This window comes from Garra rufa, chromosome 1 (assembly GCF_049309525.1).
Source record: "Garra rufa chromosome 1, GarRuf1.0, whole genome shotgun sequence".
Lineage (NCBI taxonomy): Eukaryota > Metazoa > Chordata > Actinopteri > Cypriniformes > Cyprinidae > Garra > Garra rufa.
In genome coordinates, this window is record NC_133361.1 from 50,517,269 (window position 1) to 50,543,558 (window position 26,290).

The window sequence follows — 26,290 nt, forward strand, 5'->3', positions numbered from 1 at the left end:
GTTTTTTTGTGTGCTTTTTAATATTTTTGTGAAAATCACAGTGCTTTTTGTAATGATTAGAATGATTTGCTTAAGAATAAAAAAGGTTTTTTTTCCTATTTAAAAAATTATATATGTATGTATATATATATATATATATATATATATATATATATATATATAATTGGTTTAAAAAAATTAAAAATAAAAATTATATATATATATATATATATATATATATATATATATATAAAACTTTTTTTTTTTTTTAAATAGGAAAAAATTAAGTTTTGATATGTTTCTGGTAGGAAATTACCAAAATATCTTCATGGGACATGATCTTTATTTCATATCCTAATGATTTGTGGCATAAAAGAAAAATCAATCATTTTGACCCATACAATGTATTTTTGGCTATTGCTACAAATATCACAAATTGTGAAATATTATTATAATTTAATATAACTGCTTTCTATTGCAATATATTTCAACATGTAATTTATTCCTGTGATTTCAAAGCTGATCTTTTAGAATCATTACTCCAGTCTTTAGTGTCACATGATCGTTCAGAAATCATTCTAATATGATGATTTGCTGCTAAATTATGATCAATAATTATTGGTACTCGATTGTTAATGATCGATTAACTTATTACGTTAAAAACGTTTTTTGCTGTTTAATATTTTGAGAAAATCATAATGCATTTTTTTTCAAGATTCTTTGATAAACAGAAAATTCAAAAGAAAAAAGTCAGAAATATATATATTTTTTAGCATGTTAACTTTAATATCACTTTTGTGAAAAAAAAAATAAAACTTTTTTTTGTTGAAATAATGTGTCACAATTTTACAATATTACTGTTTTTTCTCTATTTTGGTCAATAAATGCAGCCTTGATGAGCAGAAAAGACTTCTTTCAACAACATTAAACATTTTTATGATTACAAACCACTAGTGTAAATGTAGCTATTATTATAAATAAAATATTTAAAACTATTTATATAAAGTTTACAGTAAAAACTGCAATCAATCAAGATTAACTGTATTAACCCTTTTTAAACAAGTCCCAAATTTTAAATGCAAATTGTAGCGAATCTCAAAAAAATTAATAATAATAATAACCTAACAAACAACATTAATCCTTCTTTTTTCCCCGTAAGAGTGGATGTGGCCATTTGTAAATTGTATGTGTCTGGCTTCCTTTCTCATCCGAATCCAGCTATTTTTATCTGTACAAAACAGCTCATTTTGCTGCTTGATATTGCAAATTGGTGTGTCTTATTATATTATTTGAATGTATTACCTTATTTATGAACACACTGGATTGGAGTGCAAACAGTATTACCGTTTACTGCACATTGTTATTCTGTTCGTTATTTCTCTCTATATATATATTTTTAAATGCATCCTTTGTTGAGAATACAAGTTTTCTTTCAAAAACATTTTTAAAAAGTCATATCGACCCCAAACTCTTGAACCGTAGTGTACACTTTCCTATAGCGGATAACGAACTGAAGTCTCGCCCATAAGCTTACTTCAACGTTGAAGAATAAGGTGGATAAGTATTACACTCACAGCATCCTCCAACTACTGTAAGCATTGAGAACTGCAGATGAATATGTGTATTTATGTATTCATTGAGGTGATACTGTGGCTGACCACATGGTGGTGTGGTAGAGCTGAGATACCAGCATACATGTGCTCACAAGCAATGTCCAGCTGACCTGACTTTACACTCACACAGCATCGCTGCTAAGCCACACTTTTCAAAAAGAAAGTGAGTAGAAAAACTGCAAGAAGAGAGAGAGAGAGAGAGAGAGAAAGAGCAAGAGGAAGGAAAACAGCTCTTTCAGTAGCTATGAATAGCTGCACGTTGTCCTCTCTGATCTCAAGAAAAAAAAAACTGTCACTCTGCCTCTGCATCAGATTCAGCTGTCAGTCAAGTTAGAGCAAGACAGATGCTGCTGCTGCAGGTTCACACACATCCAACACCAACTGCTCATATACTTCATAACATAATACTGACAAAATCATTTTCTTTATTAGTATTATCTAACATTCTTAAAACAAGGTCAATTGCATGGTATGTTTTTATCTTGAAGTAATGTTTAAATCCATTTCATATGTGACCCTGGACCACAAAACCAGTCTTAAGTCGCTGGGGTATATTTGTAGCAATAGCCAAAAATACATTGTATGGGTCAAAATTATTGATTTTTCTTTTATGCCAAAAATCATTAGGAAATTAAGTAAAGATTATGTTCCATTAAGATTTTTTGTAAAATTCCTACCATAAATATATCAAAATGTAATTTTTGATTAGTAATATGCATTGTTAAGAACTTAATTTGAAGAACTTTAAAGGTGATTTTCTCAGTATTTAGATTTTTTTGCACCCTCAGATTCCTGATCTTCAAATAGATGTATCTCAGCCAAATATTGTCCTATCCTAACAAACCATACATCAATAGAAAGCTTATTTATTTATTTATTGATGTATACATCTCAGTTTTGTAAAATTTAACCTTATGACTGGTTTTGTGGTCCAGGGTCACATATATATATATTAATTACTGCCGTTCAAAAGCTTGGGATCAGTAAAATTGTAATATTTCTTTAAATACAACTTCTCATCAAGGCTGTTTATTTAATTAAAAATACAGAAAAAAGCTGTAATATTGTGTAATATTATTGTAATTTAAAACAGTGGTTTTCTACTTTAATATACTTTAAAATGTAATTTATTCCTGTGATGCAAAACTGATTTTTCAGCATCATTACTCCAGTCTTCAGTGTCACATGATCCTTCAGAAATCATTCTAATATGCTGATTTATTATCAATGTTGAAAACAGTTGTGCTGCTTTCTTTTTTTGAAGGAAATTAATACTTTTATTTAGCAAGGATGTGTTTATTTGTTAAAAAAAAGTGATAGCAAAGACTTATATTGTTAGAAAAGATTTATATTTCGAATAAATGCTGCTCTTTTGAGCTTTTTATTGATCAAAGAATCCTGAAAAAAGTATCACAGCTTTAAAAAACAAAATTAAGCAGCACAACTGTTTCCAACATTGATAACAAATCAGCATATTACAATGATTTCTGAAGGATCATGTGACACTGAAGACTGGAGTAATGATGCTGAAAATTCAGCTTTGATCACAGGAATATATTTTAAAGCATATTAAAACTGAAAACTGTTATATTTCATATTACTTTGTTATGTATTTTTGATTAAATAAACAAAAATCTAAATCTTACTGATTCCGTTTATTTATTTATTTTCAAATTCATTCTTTTTTTCCTGTTCATCAAAAAACCTGAAAAAATGTTTGCCGTTTTTTTTACATTTATTTTTATTTTTTCAAATAAATGCTTTTATTTTTCGAATTTTGTGTTTATCAAAAGAAAAACGTTTGCCGTTTCCACAAAAATATTAAGCAGTGCAACTGCTTTTATCAACATTGATGATAATAATAAATGTTTCTTGAGCAGCAAATCATAATATTAGAATGATTTCTGAAGGATCATGTGACACTGAAGCCTGGAGTAATGATGCTGAAAACTCAGCTTTGATCACAGGAATAAATTACATTCAAATATTCAAATAGAAAGCAGCTAAGCTGTTATAATTGTAAATCGTTTCACAAAATTACTGTAGTTTTGATTTTTTTTTTAAAATGCATCCTTTAAAAAATCTTATCGAGCCCAAACTTTTGAACTATAGTGTTTAATTATCTTGTGTTGAGGATGTTTTGTTATCCAAAACCAGACATACTGATTAACAAGATGACCATGGGCTCAGATTGAATGGATTCATGTTTCATTTATGCTTTTTATCAGACATTTCCTAAAATAGCTTTGTATACCAAAAACAAAATGCCCATTTTATACAGAATTTCAAACTAAAATATGACCATTTGCGCATGAGCGACTCAATGTTTTGAAGCAACACTGAAGATTAAATTAATTTCCTCTGTGATTTGTCTTTTTGAGCAATAAAAGGAGATCACAGAACTGATCTGAGATCATCTGCGGCCTCCCTCCTGTGACGCTTTGACAGCAGGAGTGCATTAGACACAATTACAGAGTCATTAAGTCTCACATCCGAGCAGCTCCCCCAAAGTTCAGAGCCGCTGTAAGGGAAATAGAGGCAGGAGGAATTGTGCATGGTCTTACAAATGTCAATGGCTGCAATGTGTCTATTGAAATTGATGCCCTCTGGCCTTGACGCGTCACCAAATGAGTCTCAGCCACCATATAGAAATGTCAGTGCAAATGGGCTCCGATATGTGGGTGACAGATGTCACAGGACACCAGCATAAATTGACTGACAAACCATTCAACATAAATATTATCTCACAATGTGTTTTGAATCGTAAAGACGACGGACAGCAATGTTGGGTGCATCTGAATTAAATTCTTTGAGAAAAACGGTTCTAAAAAAAAAAGGGCCAATTCTACGCACCAGACTGAAAAAGTGCGGTGCGCTTGGCTGGGCATCAATCCCTCTAATGGAAATGGAGGAGGGCAATCCACTCAGGTAGATGGAGGGAGAATGAGCCCTGATAATTACAGCCCTCATTCAGAGCCAGAGACAGGAAAATAAGTGGCCTGACGCACGAGACCTGCTGCTCGACTTCAACACACTGACAAACTGAAGACAATGCATCGCGGCTACAGAAGAGAACAAGTGCTGATAAAATAATCATACTAAAATAATAGCCCAAAAGGGGTTATTTTCTTAGTGATTCATAATAAACATGAGGCTGACTCAGTTATGATGCTGCTAAAATATTGGAACAAAAGGCAGCTGTCATATTGACAGTTGTGATTTTTGAGTTTTCTTTCTCCTGTCATAGTTCCAGTTTGTCTATTGTGGAAGCGAACTTCCACCAATGAATAAAAAGTAACAGGTAATTGCGTCTTTTTTTCAAAAATTCTGCCTTTTTTTAACTTGCAGTCGCAAGTTTACATCTCACAATTTTGACTTTTTTCCCCAAAATTGCATGATGTGAACTCAGAATTCGGACTTGTTTCTCAGAATTGCAACTTTACATCTCGCAGCTCTAATTTTTTTTCTCAGAATTGAATAATATAAACACACAACTGCGAGGAAAAAAAAGTCAGAATTGCAAGATATAAAATTGGAATTGCGGAAAAAGTCAGAATTGTGAGAAAAAGTTGGAATTGCAAGATATCAACTCGCAATTGCAAGAAAAAAGTCAGAATTGCGATATAAACTCATTACTGCGAGAAAAAAGTCAGAATTGCGATATAAACTCATTACTGCGAGAAAAAAGTCAGAATTGCAAGATATAAAATCGCAATTGCAAGAAAAGTCAGAATTGTGACATAAACTCATAATTGCGAGAAAAAGGTCAGAATTGCGGTATAAACTCGTAATTGCGAGAAAAAAGTCAGAATTGCGAGATATAAAATCGCAATTGCAAGAAAAGTCAGAATTGTGACATAAACTCATAATTGCGAGAAAAAGGTCAGAATTGCGGTATAAACTCGTAATTGCGAGAAAAAAGTCAGAATTGCGAGATATAAAATCGCAATTGCAAGAAAAGTCAGAATTGTGACATAAACTCATAATTGCGAGAAAAAGGTCAGAATTGCGGTATAAACTCGTAATTGCGAGAAAAAAGTCAGAATTGCGAGATATAAAATCGCAATTGCAAGAAAAGTCAGAATTGTGACAAACTCATAATTGCGAGAAAAAAGTCAGAATTGCGGTATAAACTCGTAATTGCGAGAAAAAAGTCAGAATTGCGAGATATAAAATCGCAATTGCAAGAAAAGTCAGAATTGTGACAAACTCATAATTGCGAGAAAAAAGTCAGAATTGCGGTATAAACTCGTAATTGCGAGAAAAAAGTCAGAATTGCGAGATATAAAATCGCAATTGCAAGAAAAGTCAGAATTGTGACATAAACTCATAATTGCGAGAAAAAAGTCAGAATTGCGATATAAACTCGTAATTGCGAGAAAAAAGTCAGAATTGCGAGATTTAAAATCGTAATTGCGAGAAAAGTCAGAATTACGACATAAATTCAGAATTGTAAGAAAAAGTCAGAATTGCGAGATATAAACTCTTTAGCAATTCTTTTAATTCCTTAGAATTCTGAGCTATAAAACTGTATATAAAACCACAATTGCAAGAACAAAATTAGAACTGCATGATATAAACATGCAATTGTGAGAGAAAAAAATAATTGCGTGATATAAAATCAGAAATGCTGGAAAAAATTATTATTAAAAATTATTATTTTTTTCACAGAATTCTAAGATATAAAATTGCAATTGCAAGAAAAAAATAGAACTGCGTGATATAAATGCACAATTGTGAGAAAACATTCAGAATTGCTTGATATAAAATTGCCAATATGAAGAAAAAAAGAATTGTGAGACATAAAACTAGCAATTGTGAGACAAAAGAATTGCGCGATATGAACACAGAATTCCTTTTTTTCTCAGAATTCTGAGACATAAAATCGCAATTGCAAAAACAAAATTAGAACTGCGTGATATAAATGTGCAATTGTGAGAAAAAAATGTAACTGGATTATATAAAATCACAAATGCGGGGGAAAAAGTCAGAATTGCGAGATATAAAATTGCATAAGCAAGAAGAAAAGTCACAATTGTGCAATTACAAGGAAAATTGCAGATGCAAGATAAAAGAATATATAATGTATTCAGATATAAACTCGCAAGAAAAAAATTCATAATTGCGCAATTGCAAGGAAAATTGCAGTTGTGAGATGAAAGTCAGAATTAAAGTACATGATATATATCTACATGTGTGATTTATATCTCGCAATTCTGATTTTATAACTCACAATTACGAAAAAAGTCAGAATTCCGAGATATAGGCACAATTCCTATTTTTTTTTTTTTTTGCAATTCTGAGTTTATATCACAAAATATTGACTTTATATTTTGTAATTCTGAGAAAAAAATTATGAGATTTAAAAAAATAAATATTCAGTGGTGGAATAAAGTCTTCCATAATCTAGTTTTAGATACCTAATGGATAATTATGCATAAATGGCTGTCATGATTATTTTTTAAAAACTAAACATTTTGTAGAAGTGTCAAACCAAAAATCATATTCAAATCTCTTTTTAAATAATAAATCGTCTTTAAAGCATTTTTACCACCATGTCAAATTGTTTTTGTGTTTACCACTTGATGATCATAGAAATGGTGGTTTCAAATGATTATGATAATAACAAAAGGACGCATGACAACCTCAAAACAAACAGCTGCATGGAGAGGAAGGAAATAAGAATCTTATGCAGGGTGTGATGGTGCAGAGGCTCTTTAAAGTCAAGCCAGATGATGCGTAAGACAAATCGAAAGCTGTGTGGGCGCGTGCAGAGTCACGACTTTTTAACCTCAAAGAACCTCATGGTTACCATGGGAGCCATGTTTTGTTTGTTAAGATCTGAATCTAGGGAGTCAAGATTCCAAGGCAGTAAAACCCCGAAAATAATTATAAAAATAGAAACTGACATTCAACTAATCTAAGCTTCAGAAAAAAAACACTAGATTAAAAGAGCTCAAAAACAGCACAAACAACACCTAGTCTATATTTTTCACACCCAATGCAAATGACACAATCAAGAGCAACAGAGTGCACTTTTTCAGCAGCGTTGGTTCAGGGACTATTTTTTCAAATACTTTTTTTCACATGGACTTCGTTAACACATGGTGAAATCACAATATTTCAACCTTTTATTTAAAGCAAAAACTATTTAAAAATCGGTCAAAAAGACAAAGGTACAAGACTGTACTTAATGGATTTAGCAAGGGAAAGAACTACAATCCCATGAAGCACTGTGTATGACATAATCAAATTAAAATTTGAAAATAGCCAAAAATACATTGTATGGGTCAAAATCATAAATTTTTATTTTATGCCAAAAATCATTAGGATATTAAGTAAAAATATTTAGAATTTTTTTTTACTTTGAATATATCAAAACTTAATTTTTGACTATTAATATGCATTGCTAAGAGCTTCATTTGGACAACTTTAAAGGTGATTTGCTCAATATTTAGATTTTTTTGCACCCTCAGATTTCAGATTTTCAAACAGTTGTATCTCCGCCAAATACAAACCATACATCAACGGAAAGCTTATTTATTCAGCTTTCAGAAGATGTATAAATCTCAATTTCAAAAAAATATGATGAAATTATAATGAAATATAAAGCTTTTCATTTAAATTTGTTAATTTTATCTTTAGAAACAATCATTCATGTCAGTATTTTCATAGGATACCTAGTTAATTATGTAAGTTGTGCTTTTTTGGCATGATTTGCATCCTGCAGCTCTATGACTGGTTGAATTTTATGCATCCATGATGCTGGATAATGTAGTTTTCACCATGAATTCTGTAGTGAAACAATAATTTGAAATAATGTGAACAAATGGCTTTATCAAAATCATATACCATCGGTGAACAACCTCGGAGCTCACAACAGGTCAGTATTTAAAGGTTTAAAAGTTATTTCCCAATGGAGAAGTTTTTACTTTGAACCCGACCGTTGCACTCTTTAATGACCGTTATTACTCATTACGCACATGCAAATACATGTACAACTGCAAATTGTACTGTTTGTCTGTGAGCATAAATGTTTTGAAGCTCTGCCCAGCTGTTGCATGCGTTTGTGTATACACACGCTGTGGGCATGTGTGTGTGTTATGAAGCAGTGCCCTGTGGCTCATGGCCCCGAGGGGTGTGCTGTCCCAAACAGATGGGCTGTGGCAGGGTGGAGCACCAGTCTCCTAGAACTAATCCACTCAGACAGGTGTGTGTGTGCGCGTGTGTGTGTCCAAGTGTTCATGTAGGTATGTTGTTATGTTGGCGGGTAGAGACATGCTCTACTTTTGCACTAATCCTATTTGACAGGCCGATGTCTGTCTGTCTGTGTGTGTGTGTGTGTGTGTGTGTGTGTGTGTGTGTGTGTGTGTGTGTGCAAGAATACACATACCTAGCTGAGAGCTCCTATACCGCCTGATGCTTCGCACCATCTCGGCCACTTTGTGCTAGAGAAAAAAAAGAGAGAGAGATTTGATTGACAGTCATTCAGTGAATGATATACGGTAACAAAGTAATGTACCTGTGGCCACTAATTAGCTGTACAGGATGTCCTGTAATGATCAGTGCCTTAGATAGTAAGTCATTTGATACTTTTAATGATCATTTTAGTCATTTTGAGGGAAAAGAATGAAACTGAAAACAATTCTTACTTCTTTTCTTTAAAAAAAAAATCTTACTAGCCCTATACATTTGAACAGTAGTGGAAATATAATATATTTACAAATATTATAAATTGTGGGAAACAATTAAACACATGCTTGAAAGCAGTGTTGTTTTTGACAAGCATCTTAGATTTAGTCTTAGTCTTAGTCTTTTGGACTAAAATGCTTATTAGTTTTAGTCAAATTTTAGTCACTTCTAAATGTGATAGTTTTAGTCCAATTTTAGTCGACGAAAAGTCAAAAAGGTTTTAGTCTAGTTTTAGTCAAAAAAAGGGGAAAAAGTCTTTTAACAAATTAATGTAGGTCAGTAAGTATTTTGCTGTTTGGTAGTGTCACTTATAAGCTGTGAAAATAGCAGATCTATAGTTCAACACAATGTGAGCTTCCGGATCGACTATTTTCACCAATAATTACAATAATGAAGGAATGGTTTTAGGCATAAAAGACATATATTTGAAATACACCCATAGGTCCTCTCACCGTTTGCGACCACCCTGTGTGCAAACTGCCGCCATCATGGTTAATCGTCTGTCTGTCTGAGTGACAACAATGTGACGTGTTGAGCATGTTGTGCGCTGCACGCCAGGTGGTGGGCGTAACCAAACAAGGATAGAATGCTAAAACGGCTTGCCATACTAGTATGGCAAAGAGTATTTAATGCTAAAACGGCTTGCCATAGCGGCAGATACTTTTTCGGTTTTAATTGGCATGCACAATAAGCAGAAATGTAGTGCATTTTAAATGTCTGACGGACCACCCACTAACATTTTCGTCTATTCTCGTCTCGTCAACGAAAACTTACACACGTCTCGTCATGTTTTAGTCATCAACGAGCCATTTTCATCTCGTCATCCTCTCGTTATCGTCATGAAAAAAAGTGGCGTCAACGAAATGATTTCGTCATCGTCATCGTTGACGATGATGTCAATTCTGACCTTTTTTCTCATAAATCTGACTTTTTTCATCAGAACTGAGATTTAAACGTATAAAGTCAGAATAGGGTAATAGAAACTCGCAATTCTGACTTTTTTCTCAGAATTGTGAGAAATAAAGTCCCAATTGCGAGTTATAAAGTCAAAATTGTGAGATATAAACTCAGATTTTTTTTTCTCACAAATGCGAATTTATATCTCACAATTCTGACATTTTTTCTCACAAATCTGACTTTTTTTCTTCAGAACTGTGAGATATAAACTGATAAAGTCAGAATTGCATGATACAAACTCGCAATTCTGACTCTTTTTTTTTCTCAAAATTGTGAGACATAAACTTGCATTTGTGAGTTATAAAGTCAAAATTGTGAGATATAAACTCACTTTTTTTTCTCACAAATGTGAGTTTATATCTCACAATTCTGACTTTTTTCTTGCAAATCTGACTTCTTTTCCTCAGAATTGCGAGATATAAACGTATAAAGTCAGAATACCATTATACAAACTCCTCAGTTCCTCAGAATTGTGAGATATAAACTCGCAATTCTGACTTTTTTCTCACAAATGCGAGTTTATATCTCACAATCTCACAATTCTTTTGACTTTTTTTCTCGCAAATCTGAATTCTTTTCCTCAGAATTGTGATATAAACTTATGAAGTCAGAATTGCATAATACAAACTTACACTTCTGACTCTTTTTTTCTCATAAATCAGTTTTTTTCCTCAGAACTGTGAGATATAAACTTATAAAGTCAGAATTGCGTAATACAAACTCGCAATTGCAAGTTATAAAGTCAATTGTGAGATATAAATTCACTGACTTTTTTCTCACAAATGCAAGTTTGTATCTCACAATTCTGACCTTTTTTCTCTCAAATCTGACTTTTTTCTCAGAATTTTGAGATATAAACTATAAGATTTAATGTGTTTTTGTAATGCAATTTCTTTTCATATTTGGTAGTTGCCTTATGTTTTACAGGGTATTTCAGTCAGGAGTGTGAAGATATGGTTCTGTGTGTCGAACAGTCTTTCTTTTGTGATGTCTTCTTCTCAGGGTCATCTGTCGGGCAGGAAACCAGTTCGGTGCGGCTGCACTCTGTTCCTAGAGATTGTTCACTTCCTTATAACTGCTCTGAACTATCTGTATTTTTCCCTCCCATATGTAGAAGTATTTTCTTAAATGATATGTGAACCCCCGCCTACTTGAAGGTTTGTAAGGGTGCTGTATAAAAGAATTAAAAGAATTAAAACAATTGCGAGTTATAAAGTCAAATTTTGAGGTGGGGAAAAAAATTATTTTCAAATAAATTATCACAATTTATTAAAACTCGCAATTGCATGTTATAAAGTCAGAATTGCTAGATATAAATTCACAAATCTGAGAAAAAAAAGTCACAATTGGGAGTTTATATCTCACAATTCCGAGAAAAAAAGTCAGAATTGCAAGATGTGGACTTTGTGAGATAGAGAATTGTGAGATAAAGTCACAATTTTTTTATAATTTTTTTTATTCCATTATGGAAATGGATTTCCTAAGCATATAATGTTGCTTTTTTTAATACTAAAAATATATATTTTTTAAATGATAGGATGAAGGATTAAGGTTAAAGCTAGTCTGTAGAAATTACATTTAGCGCTTTTTTAATCACACCAAAAGTCTATAGTATATCCTCACTTAGGAAGCTACATGAATATGTGTGTGCATTAATGTAAGCACATCATTAATTCCATTATGGACGCCAACTCACCATCTTTTCAAAATTAACCAGCTCCCCATGGAAAGTCTTACAGCTCTCATGGAGGAAGGTCAGATCTGCAGAGAGAGAAAGAGAGAAAGAGAGAGAGTGAATGCATAATAAAGGGAACAGTTATGTAATGACATGTCATCATGCCATCACTCGTTCAGCCAGGCGTCTTCTTTCTGGCTGAGCTGAACTGAAGCTTGACGTTCACATGCAACAAAAGAGAAAGAGAGAGAGTGAGAGAGCGAGAAGGAGAAGTGAAAAGTCATCATGTCATGATGGGTGATCTGTCTGTACCCGGGCCAGCTCCGGTGAAAAAAGAGAGAGAGGCAGGTAACATGAGAGGAAAGGAGAATGTTAGAGACACTACATGCTGTCAGGATGAGTCTACTGAATACAGATGATTGAGTAAAGAGAGAGAGTGGCCTTGTGCCAATGTGTCGGCCCATAAAAGTAATTATCTGCAGGCTTACAGTTTCACACGACTGTTAGAGCCATGCAGTTCAGCGTGAGCTCACTGTCTGTCTGCACAGTTCACGATTAGTGAATAGTGCAGCCCTACTATATAGAGTTTTTGTTGATAACTGACACAGTTTGAATTTAAGGTGTACAGAACAGTGTTGTTATTTTTCAACTTATTACTAACATTATATCTCGACTGGGTTAAAAACATTATTTATTTATTTCAGATATTTTAATTTTTTTATTATTTTAAATGTAAAAAGTGCAATGCCTTTTCTTAGCCATGGCAATAAAGTTGAATTCTGAGAAAGAGAGAAAGAGGAGGGGTGCATCATGCTTCACCTCCTGACCTCCTACTCTAAGCCCTGAGGCGGTTTTAACGAAAAAGCCATTAAAAATGCAACACGTGTCACATTTCGCCTTGCTATCACAAACAAACATCCCAAACGACCTCTCTGGCTTCTTTTGAAAGTCATTGTTTTAGCTCTTACACTTTGAAATGTCCACTCAAGTTATTTGAGAAGATTTTGTAACATATTTAATGTATCTACAGTCGTGGCCAAAAGTTTTGAGAATTACATAAATATTGCAAATTGGAAAAGTTGCTGCTTAAGTCTTTATAATAGCAATTTGCATATACTCCAGAATGTTATGAAGAGTGATCAGATGAATTGCATAGTCCTTCTTTGCCATGAAAATTAACTTAATCCCGAAAAAAAACTTTCCACTGCATTGTAAAGATGGCTTCAGGGCGCCCAAGAAAGTCCAGCAAGCGCCAGGATTGTCTCCTAAAGAGGATTCAGCTGCGGGATCGGAGGACCACCAGTGCAGAGCTTGCTCAGGAATGGCAGCAGGCAGGTGTGAGCGCATCTGCACGCACAGTGAGGCCAAGACTTTTGGAAGATGGCCTGGTGTCAAGAAGGGCAGCAAAGAAGCCACTTCTCTCCAAAAAACATCAGGGACAGATTGATCTTCTGCAAAAAGTATGGCGAATGGACTGCTGAGGACTGGGGCAAAGTCATATTCTCCGATGAAGCCTCTTTCCGATTGTTTGGGGCATCTGGAAAAAGGTTTGTCCGGAGAAGAAAAGGTGAGCGCTACCATCAGTCCTGTGTCATGCCAACAGTAAAGCATCCTGAGACCATTCATGTGTGGGGTTGCTTCTCATCCAAGGGAGTGGGCTCACTCACAATTTTGCCCAAAAACACAGCCATGAATAAAGAATGGTACCAAAACACCCTCCAACAGCAACTTCTTCCAACAATCCAACAACAGTTTGGTGAAGAACAATGCATTTTCCAGCACGATGGAGCACCGTGCCATAAGACAAAAGTGATAACTAAGTGGCTCGGGGACCAAAACGTTGACATTTTGGGTCCATGGCCTGGAAACTCCCCAGATCTTAATCCCATTGAGAACTTGTGGTCAATCCTCAAGAGGCGGGTGGACAAACAAAAACCCACTAATTCTGACAAACTCCAAGAAGTGATTATGAAAGAATGGGTTGCTATCAGTCAGGATTTGGCCCAGAAGTTGATTGAGAGCATGCCCAGTCGAATTGCAGAGGTCCTGAAAAAGAAGGGCCAACACTGCAAATACTGACTCTTTGCATAAATGTCATGTAATTGTCGATAAAAGCCTTTGAAACGTATGAAGTGCTTGTAATTATATTTCAGTACATCACAGAAACAACTGAAACAAAGATCTAAAAGCAGTTTAGCAGCAAACTTTGTGAAAACTAATATTTGTGTCATTCTCAAAACTTTTGGCCACGACTGTACAATAAGGGCGAAGATAAAACGTGGCTTCTATCCTCAGGCAAGCCGCATAATTACTACATAACATGCCAAATGCATTTTTATTACACGTGTGCATACATACACGACTCCTGCTGGATTCACACTGAAAGTATGTTGGAATTTCAGATTGGTTGACATTTCCGGACACAAATAACTCTGTCTGTCAACTACTAACATCATTCTATCATCTTTATCCCAGCAGACTCAAGACAATTTACACTTTTAGGACAACAGCTCCTCTAGAAACTGCGTTCAAATCCGTTAAACACCAGGGATTCCCAGCTGTCAGACTACGGATGAAGCCGTGATATGAGAAGTGACAGATCAGCATCTACAAAGCAAAGGTGCTTGAAGATTTTACAAGACATTCCCAAATGTCCCAAACATTGCATTGTGGACAACAGTCCCTGAGCAATAAACTGGTTGTATATTGTAAATCTAGCAAATATTGTCAGTAATCCTTGTAAAAACTGTATTGAAAAAAAAAACTGACTGAAAAAGTGTTGATATACAGTACATATACTGTATACTGAATTCATTTGTGACCCTGGACCACAAAACCAGTCTTAAGCAGCGCGGGTATATTTGTAGCAATAGCCAAAAATAGATTGTATTGGTCAAAATTATAAAATTATTTTTCTTTTATGCCAAAAATTATTAGGATATTAACTTATATATTAACTTTATAGAGAATTATTTATTTATTTTTTTGCATTTTGCAGATTTCAGATTTTCAAATAGCTGTATCTCGGCCAAATATTGTTCTATCCTAACAAACAGTTTATTTATTTCAGCTTTCAGATGATGTATAAATCTCAATTTCAAAAAAATTGACCCTTATGACTGGTTTTGTGGTCCAGGGTCACATATCAGAAAGGATTTTAGTATAAAAGCATGCTAACTCGATTTTAGCGATAATAATCAATATTCTAAAGCAAAACACCAATCTAAGAAACATAAATGCACATAAACTCACTTGTACTTTAGTGATGGCTCATTTAAACAACTCCTTTGAACCAAATTGTGTTCATTGATTCATTAGAATTGATTCAAAAAATCATTCAAATTAAGAGAGAACTTATTTAATACAACATACACTACCATTTGGTAGTATACTGTTATGTTTTTGAAAGTAGTCTCTTAATATATTTTAAAATGTAATTTATTCCTGTGATAGCCAATCTGAATTTTCAGCACCATTACTCCAGTCTTCAGTGTCACATGATCCTTCAGAAATTATTTTAATTCCAATTTGCTGCTCAAGAAACATTTTCTTCAGCCTGTTTTTCCTCATTTATAAATTATTTCGTATTCTGATGTCTGTGTGTCTCGTGCCGCAGTCGTGTAATGTGTGTGTCAGACTGAAACGCAGAGCAATGCTCAGCAAAGACTTTGATGCTCAACTGATCCTGATAGGCTTGAGTCATGAGCACCTACAGGGAAGGAGACAGAGAGTGAAAAGACATAGAGAGACTACAGATATGAAAGAGGACAGATGGGACAGGAATATAGCAGCTGTGAGTATGAATATGTGCAGAAATGTGGATAAGCAGACAGGTAAAGGTTTGTATGTGTGTGTGTGTGTGTGTGTGTGTGTGTACAGTTTTAAAGGGGGACGGGGGAAGAAAACAATGTTCATTCTGTACACTACCATTCAAAGGTTTTAAGGTAAGTAAGATTTTTTGTAAATACTGAATATAAAACAGCAAAGACTTAAATTCCAACAAAAAATCTATTTCAAACAAATGCTGTTCTTGATCAGAGAATTCACAAATGTATTTATATATGAAAATTATTAAGCAGCACAACTGTTTTTTTTATTTATAATAGTAAAAAAAATGTAAGCAGTAAATCAGCATATTAGAATGATTTTTAAAGGATCGTGTGACACTGAAGACTGGGGTAATGATGCTGAAAATTCAGCTTTGCATCACAGTTAATACATTTAATAATATATATATATAAATCATTTTAAATTGTAATAATATTTCAAAATATGTTTTTATTTTTTGATCAAAAAAAATGCAGCCTTGGTGAGCATAAGAGACTTCTTAAAATATCTTAGATTTGAATGGTAGTGTATATACCTGTACTCTGCAACAATGTGAGAGAAAAAAGTGCAAAAATATACGTCTATATATAGGGGTAGGGATTCCCAACTGTCAGACTACGGATGAAGCCGTGATATGAGAAGTGACAGATCAGCATCTACAAAGCAAAGGTGCTCTAAGATTTTATAAGAAATTCCCAAATGTCCCAAACACTGCATTGTGGACAACAGTCCCTGAGCAATAAACTGGTTGTATATTGTAATGTTGAAAAAAATGTACCTTGAGTTACTCTTCATGCAAAAATTTGTGTAAAAATATGTGCATATAATGACACTTTTTAATGAATAGCAGCAACAAAGTGTAGGTCAGATTTTGCTTTCATTATGGAAACCAAACGTCCACAAGGAAACCCAAAAAAGGAATAAAATAATCTCTTAATACCATGCAAAAATTCTAGGGTTAAGGGTTAAATTTGAAATTTGATAGGTTGAAATTTGACAGTATATGGCCTAAAAAAAATCTAAATATTGAGAAAATCGCCTTTAAAGTAGTCCAAATTAAGTTCTTAGCAATGCATATTACTAATGAAAAATTACGTTTTTGATATATTTACGGTTAAACATTCACAAAATATCTTCATGGAACATGATCTTTACATAATATCCTAATGATTTTTGGCATAAAAGAATATAATTTTGACCCATGCAATGTATTTTTGACTGGTTTTGTGGTCCAGGGTCACATATCATTAGCTCAGTAAAGAAAAAACCCTGGAAGTCCCATCGTAATCCAAAATGCACATGTGTTTGTGTGTATCACTAATGTGTATGCATGCATGTTGATCCCTGGTGCATGTTTGGCTGCAGGGGGTCTGAAATCCAGCATGTACAGAAGTTGCAGATCAGAGGGGCATTAATTAATGAGGCGGGGCCTTTCAGACTGACTTCAAATCACAGTGGCAGTCGCGGCAGGAGGGGACTTTATAGGAACACATATGGACAACAGCTGGGGAAGAGACTGAGAGCACACTGCTGCTACTGTAACATGTGAATGTGTCTGTGTGTGTGAGGGACTCACCCTTTAGCAGCAGCGGAGTGAAGGGTATGAGTGGGGCTCTCAGGCTTGCTAGAAGGTCTCTGTATGACTTGTGGTTCCTCGAAGGGTCCTGCAGCAACACAAACAACATCATCATCAGGCATGCTGTCAATTAATGTCACATCAGCCTGCAGAGTGACTAATTTTATTGCTTAGAGGTTGTACTTTCAGAGATCACGATACTTAATGGAGTTCTTGGTTACACTGCATTCAATTTCTAAAGGGATAGATTACTTTTGTTATTCAACCTCATGTAGTTTCAAACCCTTAAGACCTTCGTTCATCTTCGGAAAATTAACATATTTTTGATTAAATCCAAAAGCTTTCTGATTCTACATAGACAGTATCACAACTGAAACATTCAAGGCCCAGAAAGGTAGTAAGGACATCATTAAAATAGTCCATGTGAGATCAGTGGTTCAACCGCAGTGTTATGAAGCTATGAGAATACTTTTATTGCTTTCTATGCAGGGTCAGAAAGCTTTTGGATTTTATCAAAAATATCTTAATTTGTATTCCGAAGATAAACAAGGGTCTTATGAGTTTGGAACGACATGAGGGTGAGTAATTAGTGACAGAAATTTCTTTTTTGGCTGAACTATCCCTTTAATTTGCTCACCCTCAGGCCATCCAAGATGTTTTTCTTCAGTAGAGCATTAAAGAAGATTTTTAGCTGAACCTGTAAATTGCAAATTAATGGGTTTTGTCACTTTGAGAGTCAAAAAAGCAAGTACTGGACACACAAAATGAATATCAATGGCTCCTGGCGATATATTGAGGTCTTAAGAAGTTAAATGATCAGTCTGTGCAAGAAACTGAACATTATGTGATTCACATTGTGTCCTGTACCAGCTTTTTCGACTCTTAAAGTGACAGAACCCATTGTCTTGCATTTTATGAATCATCAAACTCATCTACAGTAGTCAACATTTGAAGTGGATCCAAACCTTTCATCAAAGTTGTTCTAAAACCACCACAATACCCGTTTTCTTGTCTTAGGACAACTTTGATGGACTATGATGGTTCAAATGCTCACTGATGCACTAAGAGCCAGGGTTGTAAACAGATTTTTTTCTTATTTTGCCTCAATATCATAAAAAACAAGGGACTCATGAACAACTATCACTAAACAAAAAAAAAAAAAAAAACACAGCTGTGGATCATTCAGGTAAGAACACAGTATTAAAAATCATGCGTATGTAAAGTTTTGAACAGGTTCATTTGTATAAATTATTTTCTCTTGTGGACTATATGTAAATGTATTTTATGTGAAATATCTTATTCAGGTCAGTACTAAATTTAAAATAAAATGCATTTTGTATGATCCCTCTTATATTGGTAAAATAATTAACATTTTGCAGACTTTGCACGGTGTATGTAAACTTTTGACCTCAACTGTAACTTGTATGATTGAATTCATCTGAAAGAAGAAAGTCATATACACCTAGAATGCAATTTAAATTTTTGTGTGAACTATCCCTTTAACATACAATTAGAGTATAGAGCTATAAAATGAACATGGATTTCATAGTTCAGATAACATGATTATGGAAGAATTTGATTAAAAATAAGAAAAAGAGCTCATACTGAGTTCTCCAACTTTTGTTCTTTGTAAATCTGAGCCCAGTTTAAGACATTTTTGAGATGTTATCTGAAACTTGAGGAGTCGTTCTCTCAAGATAAGCATCTGAGAAGCAGGAGTCCTAAGCAAAAGTCTCACTGCTGTCTAGGAGGAACAATTCAGATATGAAATAGCATTTGGTATTTTTCTTCACTTACCGCAATGCTCTCAAACTGCTGAAACTGCTTCCGGAACTTTCCTGGCAAACCCTGCCAAAACACACACACATTTTTGCAATTAGCAAATGACACATTTCATGTGCCAATTAAATCTCCATGAGGAATCGGATGCGTGAAAACAACACATACAATGCAACACATATGAGGTAAAAAACCATAGGATTTATTTCAAAAGGCATAATCTGACACTAGATGTACAGGTGGACATGGAAACATTTGCTTTGGAGCGGCACAAGCTAATTCAGCTCGGTTGTCATGACAACTGCTAATAGCCTCCTGCCAAGAATAACACTCGGCGCTTCTTAGGAACGAGAGTAGGCAGAGGTGCTAAGAGACTGTGTGTGAGTGCGACAGAGAGAGTGAAAAAGGGACATTAACAAACAAATGCACTCACTTCCCAGGTCAGACGTAGGCGGCTGACTGCAGGGTTGTCCAGTCCCAGAACCAGCGCCAGGAACGACAGCAGATCCTGCTGCTGTTTACATCTAAAACGCACACACAACAGCACTCATTACATGTACAAACCTAATAAACGATGTGATAGACTTGTTATTGTTATCTAAAACTAGTGAAAACTTGTATTTGGTAATTGAAATAAAGCTAAAACAAAATAAACTAAATATTCAATAAAATGTAAGTTCACCCCCTTGTCATCGAAGATGTTCATGTCTTTCTTTCTTCAGTCGTAAAGTAATTAGGAAGGGAAGAGGAAGAAGGGTCTTATCCAGCAAAACGATTGGTTATTTTCTAAAAAAAATTACATTTATATACTTTTAAACCTCAAATGCTCGTCTTGTCTAGCTCTGCGCAAACTCTGTATATTCTGGTTCATGACAGTTAGGGTATGTCAAAAAACTCCCATCTCATTTTCTCCACCAACTTCAAATTTGTCCTACATCGCTGCAGAAGTACCGACCCAGTGTTTACAAAATGAACGTGCAAAGAAGATCAAACGTCCTTCACGAAAAAAGGTTTAAAAAAACAGCGAACGTAAGACAATTTTAAATTGGAAGAGAAAATGAGATGGGAGTTTTTAGACGTACCCTAATTGTCATGAACCGGACTAAACAAAGTTGACGCAGACCAAAACAAGACGAGCATTTGAAGTTACAAAGTTTATAAATTGTCTTTTTTTTTTTTTAGAAAATAACCGATCGTTTTACTAGATAAGAGCCTTCTTCCTCAGCTGGGATCATTTAGAGCACTTTGAAGCTGCATTTAAACTGCATTTTGGAAGTTCAAACTCAGGGGCACCATAGGAGTCCATTATATGGAGAGAAATCCTGAATTTTTTGCCTCGAGAAACATAAAATAGTACTAAACCTTAAAAAATGAAAATATAAAAATAAAAGCTAGTTTTGCATACTAATAAGTACTATACCAGTAAATAAGCAATACTAAAATAACACTAGAATGTAAATCAAATGTGTCATAAGACTTAAGACTGGTGGCAAAACCAGTCATAAGGGTCAATTTTTTCATTTTTTTTTTAATAAATTGAGATGTATGCATCAATAAGCTGAATAAATATGCTTTCTATTGATGCATGGTTTGTTAGGATAGGACAATATTTGGCAGATATACAACAATTCGAAAATCTAGAATGAAATAATGAGAAAATTGCCTTTAAAGTTGTCCAAATTAAGTTCTTAGCAATTCATATTACCAATCAAAAATTAAGTTTTGATATATTTATGGTAGGAAATTTGCTAAATATATTCATGGAACATGATCTTTACTTAATATCCTAATGATTTTTGGCATAAAAAAAAAATCGATAATTTTAGACTGGTCACAAACGTGAATAAAAAAGCACAGAATTTTCCCAAAAGTACACTTATGATGATAGTCAAGGTTTCTTCCACCAAAAAATGTAATTATACATGACTCTTTTTCACCATTATTCTGAGGCTTAGAATTAAACAGGTGTTTTCTGCTACTGGACCACTGTAACTATATGCAAATGAGCCCTATTATGATTGGCTAACCGCCCCCTCCAAGAGCCAGAATACTGAATAGGTGTTGATGTCTGTGGGTGGTCATATGTTATCACGTTCACAGCTCTGACGCAGTTTGGTGCCATGATGATTCCTGAATATTTCATTTTTGTCACCTTCATAAGCGGTTTCAGCTTGTACCCTACCCAAAAGCGCGTGTATACTCACAAGGCTGCGATCTTTATGAACTTGCGCAGTAGCTGTATCCTCTTCGGGAGCGACTGGCACTGCAGGATCTCTGTGGCGACCCAGTGCTGCACTTCGCTGCACCGCTGCAGGATCAGCTCCAGGTTGAGGGGGCGCCAGCGAGCCTGTTCCCCGTGAAACACGTAACAGACAAACTCCACCTGTTCAAACAAACCCACCACCACCCCCAAAAAAATCAAACACGGACAGGAACAAAAGCACACGGAAAACATTGCATAACGTGCCATGAAGTTTTGTTGTTTTTACGTGAACTTTGCAATGCGGCTAGCCTTGAACTAAAAGCCAGTTTCCTAAGGCATACATTTGATTTGCAGTGGAAAAGTACAGAGGATGCACTGTAGCACTTGATTAGACTTTGTAATCACCCATCCTATGAAGGACATACCAATATCAAAAAAAAAAAAAAAACTTAATTTTTAATTTTGGAATTATTATTATTATTATTATTATTGTTTTATCTTTTTTTTCTGTATAGTTTTAATTCATTTATTTTAGTTTTGCTTATAGTACCCAACTTGTTTTATGTCAATTATTTGTCAAGGCAATGCTGATATAATATTAATTAATTTATTTATTTGGAATTAGCCTTATTTTCAGTTTTATTTTAATTTTAGTTTAAGTTTTTGTAATTGTAATTAGTTTATTTTTTTAAAGCTTTAATTAATTTATTTCACTTTTGCTTTTGTCTTTGTTTTTTTATTGTCTTTCATTTAGTTGTCAAGTTTAATGTTTCAGTAATTTTGTCATGAGCTTTTGTAACTGTTATTAATTAAGTTAATGTATTTATTTATGTGTTTTTACATTTACATTTAAGCAATTTTGTAATTGTTATCATGTTATTTGTTTATATATATATATATATATATATATATATATATATATATATATCTTTAATTAATTTACTTCAGTTTTAGTAATTTCAGTACCAACTTATTTTATTTCATTTGTCAACGCAATGCTGATACAATATTATTTTATTTATTTATTTTGAATTAGACTTTATTTGATATTTTCAGTTTTAGTAATTTTGCGATGAGCTTTTGTAATAATAACTTTAATTATTTATTGTATTTTCAGTTTTATTTTATTCTATTATTTATTATTTCATTTTTATTGTTTTGTTTTATTTATATATATTTATTTTTTATTTTTTTTATTAACGTATTTAGGTTTTGGTTTTAGTCATTTCAGTACTTCAACTTCTATTATTTTATTTAGTTGACAAGAAGTATTTCCAAGTTTTTTATGTTTTTCTCGTAATATTTATATATTGTATTTACTTTCAGCTTTATTTCAATCCTTAATTTTGATTTTATTAGTCTTAGTTTTAGATAACAACAACAACACTGTCATATATTCTCTTTTTTTGTATGTAATGAGTGCCATTGTGATGTTTAACAATTTTACTTTTAGCTTTAAGTAGAAATCACAACACTTTTTTAGTAATTTTGAAACAGCATAGAAATAGACATTTAATAATCTACAATCTAAAAATTGCACCTATAAACCTTGTATTTTTTTTTTTAAGTTTAAAAAAGTTACGGTTTTTACATTTTTTTAATGTTAATAAAAAACGTAAAAACAACTAATTGTGAGCACGAAGCTAGCAACTAAAAGGTCATCTCCCATGCACATAAATAAAAAAATAACCAAAGTTGGAAATTAAATTTCCAGATACCTTCCAATTGAAATGATCTGGAAGCATGAAATATGTTGATATTATGTGCACAATGCAATGCAGTAGCATTACGCTGGCCTGTGTCTGTCTGTGGCAAAGCTGTGCTGAATACTGATGATATGAGAGCTGTAGTGTCCTGACCTCGTGCACACAGCTGAAGAGTTCCCAGTCGAACACCACCAGCTGATTGGCCACCTCCTCTGCACTCATGTCATGGAGTTTGCTGTCTCCTGGTGACCAGTGGATCTCCTCAGGGAGCGGTATCTGACCGACAAACACATGCGGATGAGGAGCGTAATCACAGAGCAGGACAAGTCAATATGGGTTTTTCAATAACTTTTACATTAGGTGCCCCCAAGACTTCAATATTTGCTTACATCCTACCACATTCCTCTCACACAGTGAATCTGAACTACGGTCATAGATTTCAAATAACTTCAGCACTCTGTTTGAGAATTTGCTTTGTGGTTGAATAAAACACAAATTTGATGGCAATCGAATGCTTTCTAAACCACTGATTTAAGTTGTTAGCACTATTGTAGATAACATCTTGAGTGAATATGTAATTTGTGGTGTTAAACTCTGAACATTCCTAAGTAAGAATTCCAGCATGACTGCAACAAATACAGAACACTTATGCTTGCTATTTCTGAGGGTCTCCATGGGAACACCACTCCCCCCCTCCACACGAACGTCTCGCCCACGGTTCTCACCAAGCTCTCGAGCTCCGCGGGCTCACAGGCGAACAGGTGGGTGTTGACGCCCAGAGTGGTGAAAACGGCCTCGTCGCTGGGACGGAACACTGCCTTCTCTGAACAAACACAGATTAGATTGGGATGTTAAAGTCATTTCCAAAATTGTTGTGTCCCCAAACAGTGAGTCAAGGTCTGGATCAGTATGAATTGTCATGCTACTTCATAATGTACACAAATGACACCGTGTTTGGGGTTTCAGTTCATGTTTCAATGAGGTTTTGGTAAGTTTGCGTGGTGTTTGTGGATACGGATTTAAATTCTCTTACCTCCGGATGAGGTGACGGCCACCAGTATGAGGTTGGCGGGTTGGGTGGGCTGGTCCTCGCTGTATTGGAGTTTCTCTTTCACCAGAGCCAAGATTTCTCCAACCCGGCATGAAAGCCGACTCCGAATGGTCACGTACGAGTGATCTGGTGTGTAAACCCTGCAGAAGACTAAGAACAAGGACCAAACAGTTAAATCTACTATCCAGCAGATATCGCCCTAATCTTAGTCTCTCTGCATTGGTTTCTGGTACATTACAGAATTGATTTAGAATACTTTTTATTATTATACCGAATCTGTATCGATCTGGAAGAACACTGAGATCTGCTAGTCAGAAGCTATTAAAAATGTCAAGGTCTAGACTAAATCAAAGAGGTGAGTGTGTGTGCACAGCGCATTTTCTATTATTAAATTAAATTAATAATAATAACATGTAATATTAATATTTTTTAGAAAAACTTGGGTTTGCTAAATAAATACAATTTTGTTTTTTAAAATTTAAAATTAAATTAAATTACCTTAATAATAATAAATTAAATTAATAATAATTAACAAAATTAAATTAATAATAATAACATAGTAGTATTATCTGAGGAAAAAATGGGGTTTGCTAAGTGAATAAACTTTAGTTTGGTCACAGCTCATTTTCTATTTTTCAATTAAATTAAATTAAATTAAATTACCTTAATAATGATAAATAAAATTAATAATAATTAGCTAAATTAAATCAACAATAATAATGTATTAGTAATATTACCTGGGCAAAATGGGGTTTGCTGAGTGAATAAAATTTAGTTTGTGCACAGCTCATTTTCTATTATTAAATTAAATTAATAATATTATTATTAATAATAACAACATGAGTTATTAATATTATTTGGAATAAAGGGTTTGCTAAGTGAATAAAATTTAGTTTGTGCACAGCTCATTTTCTATAATTAAAATAATTAAAACATCAAATTAATAATAACATGTATTATTATTATTATTAGGAAAAATGGGGTTTGCTAAGTAATTAAAATGTAGTTTGTGCACAGCTCGTTTTCTATTATTCAACTCAATTAATAATGATAACATGTATTATTAATATTATTAGAAAAAATGGGGTTTGCTAAGTGAGCAAAAAAAATGAGCAATGGAAGAACAATGATTTCAAGCATCACCCTCCTTTTAACATGTCAAGTCTGCCATTCTAACCCAATCAGCCTGACATAATGATCTCTAGCCTTCAACATTCAACATCAACATTCTCACCTGAGTTAACAAGACGATTACTGAAATGATCTCAGCAGGTCCTTTAATGACAGCAATGAAATGCAGTGGAAAGTTTTTTTTCGGGATTAAGTTAATTTTCATGGCAAAGAAGGACTATGCAATTCATCTGATCACTCTTCATAACATTCTGGAGTATATGCAAATTGCTATTATAAAAACTTAAGCAGCAACTTTCCAATTTCCAATATTTATGTAATTCTCAAAACTTTTGGCCATGACTGTATATATATATATATATATATATATATATATATATATATATATATATATATATATATATATACATATATATATATATATATATATATTAGGGCCGGGACTTTAACGCGTTAATTTAGATTAATTAATTACAAAAAAATAACGCGTTAATTTTTTTTAACGCATTTTAATCGCACTTAATTTTGCACCGCGGAACGTTTCTCACTGGATGAGTTTCAGCGGACCGATTATACTAGAGCACCAACTAGCACATAGAGCCTCAAGTATCACCTCAATGCTTTTACAGAAGGTCTACCTACCTATAGGGTACCAGAATTTCTGAAATGTAGGCTAGTATATTTCTAAATATCCCAGTGTTTCCCCTACCATTATCTTAGGGGGGCGCGTTTACAATGTCTCCTCCGTGAAAACACGGACTGGATCGCGGACTCCATTCATAAAAACCGAATTTACTATAGCGCGGAATGCCACGTAAATTCGTCGATTTTTGGATTGATAAATCAAAAGTTGGTCTGTCACTTAATTCAAATCGCGATATGGACTAGTGTCTGTCAAAACTGAAATGCAAAAAGACCGTTTTAATATGAATCCTGCATGTTCCGTTTGTATCTGTATGTATGAATGGGGGAGACGTGTTTTTTTTTTTTTCCTACACGCATACTAACTAGCATCATATCATACTTTACACACAGAAACTTCACGGCAACCTGTCAAAATAAAAGTACGGTTTAACATGAAACAACAATATTCCTATTTA

General features: G+C 33.9%; 1 protein-coding gene across 1 annotated transcript in view; it reads right to left on the minus strand.

Moving 5' to 3' along the window:
* Positions 1 to 26,290, minus strand: part of rapgefl1 (Rap guanine nucleotide exchange factor (GEF)-like 1) — a 66,663-nt gene that overhangs the window by 2,106 nt on the left and 38,267 nt on the right. Inside the window, exons 6-14 of the mRNA XM_073833492.1 lie at positions 24,042 to 24,209; positions 23,734 to 23,831; positions 23,162 to 23,284; positions 21,304 to 21,482; positions 19,533 to 19,623; positions 19,118 to 19,168; positions 17,321 to 17,408; positions 11,938 to 12,002; positions 8,986 to 9,040 (exon numbers count right to left, since the gene is read on the minus strand). Coding sequence (XP_073689593.1) covers positions 8,986 to 9,040; positions 11,938 to 12,002; positions 17,321 to 17,408; positions 19,118 to 19,168; positions 19,533 to 19,623; positions 21,304 to 21,482; positions 23,162 to 23,284; positions 23,734 to 23,831; positions 24,042 to 24,209 — 918 coding nt within the window. The remainder of the gene's footprint in view (positions 1 to 8,985; positions 9,041 to 11,937; positions 12,003 to 17,320; positions 17,409 to 19,117; positions 19,169 to 19,532; positions 19,624 to 21,303; positions 21,483 to 23,161; positions 23,285 to 23,733; positions 23,832 to 24,041; positions 24,210 to 26,290) is intronic.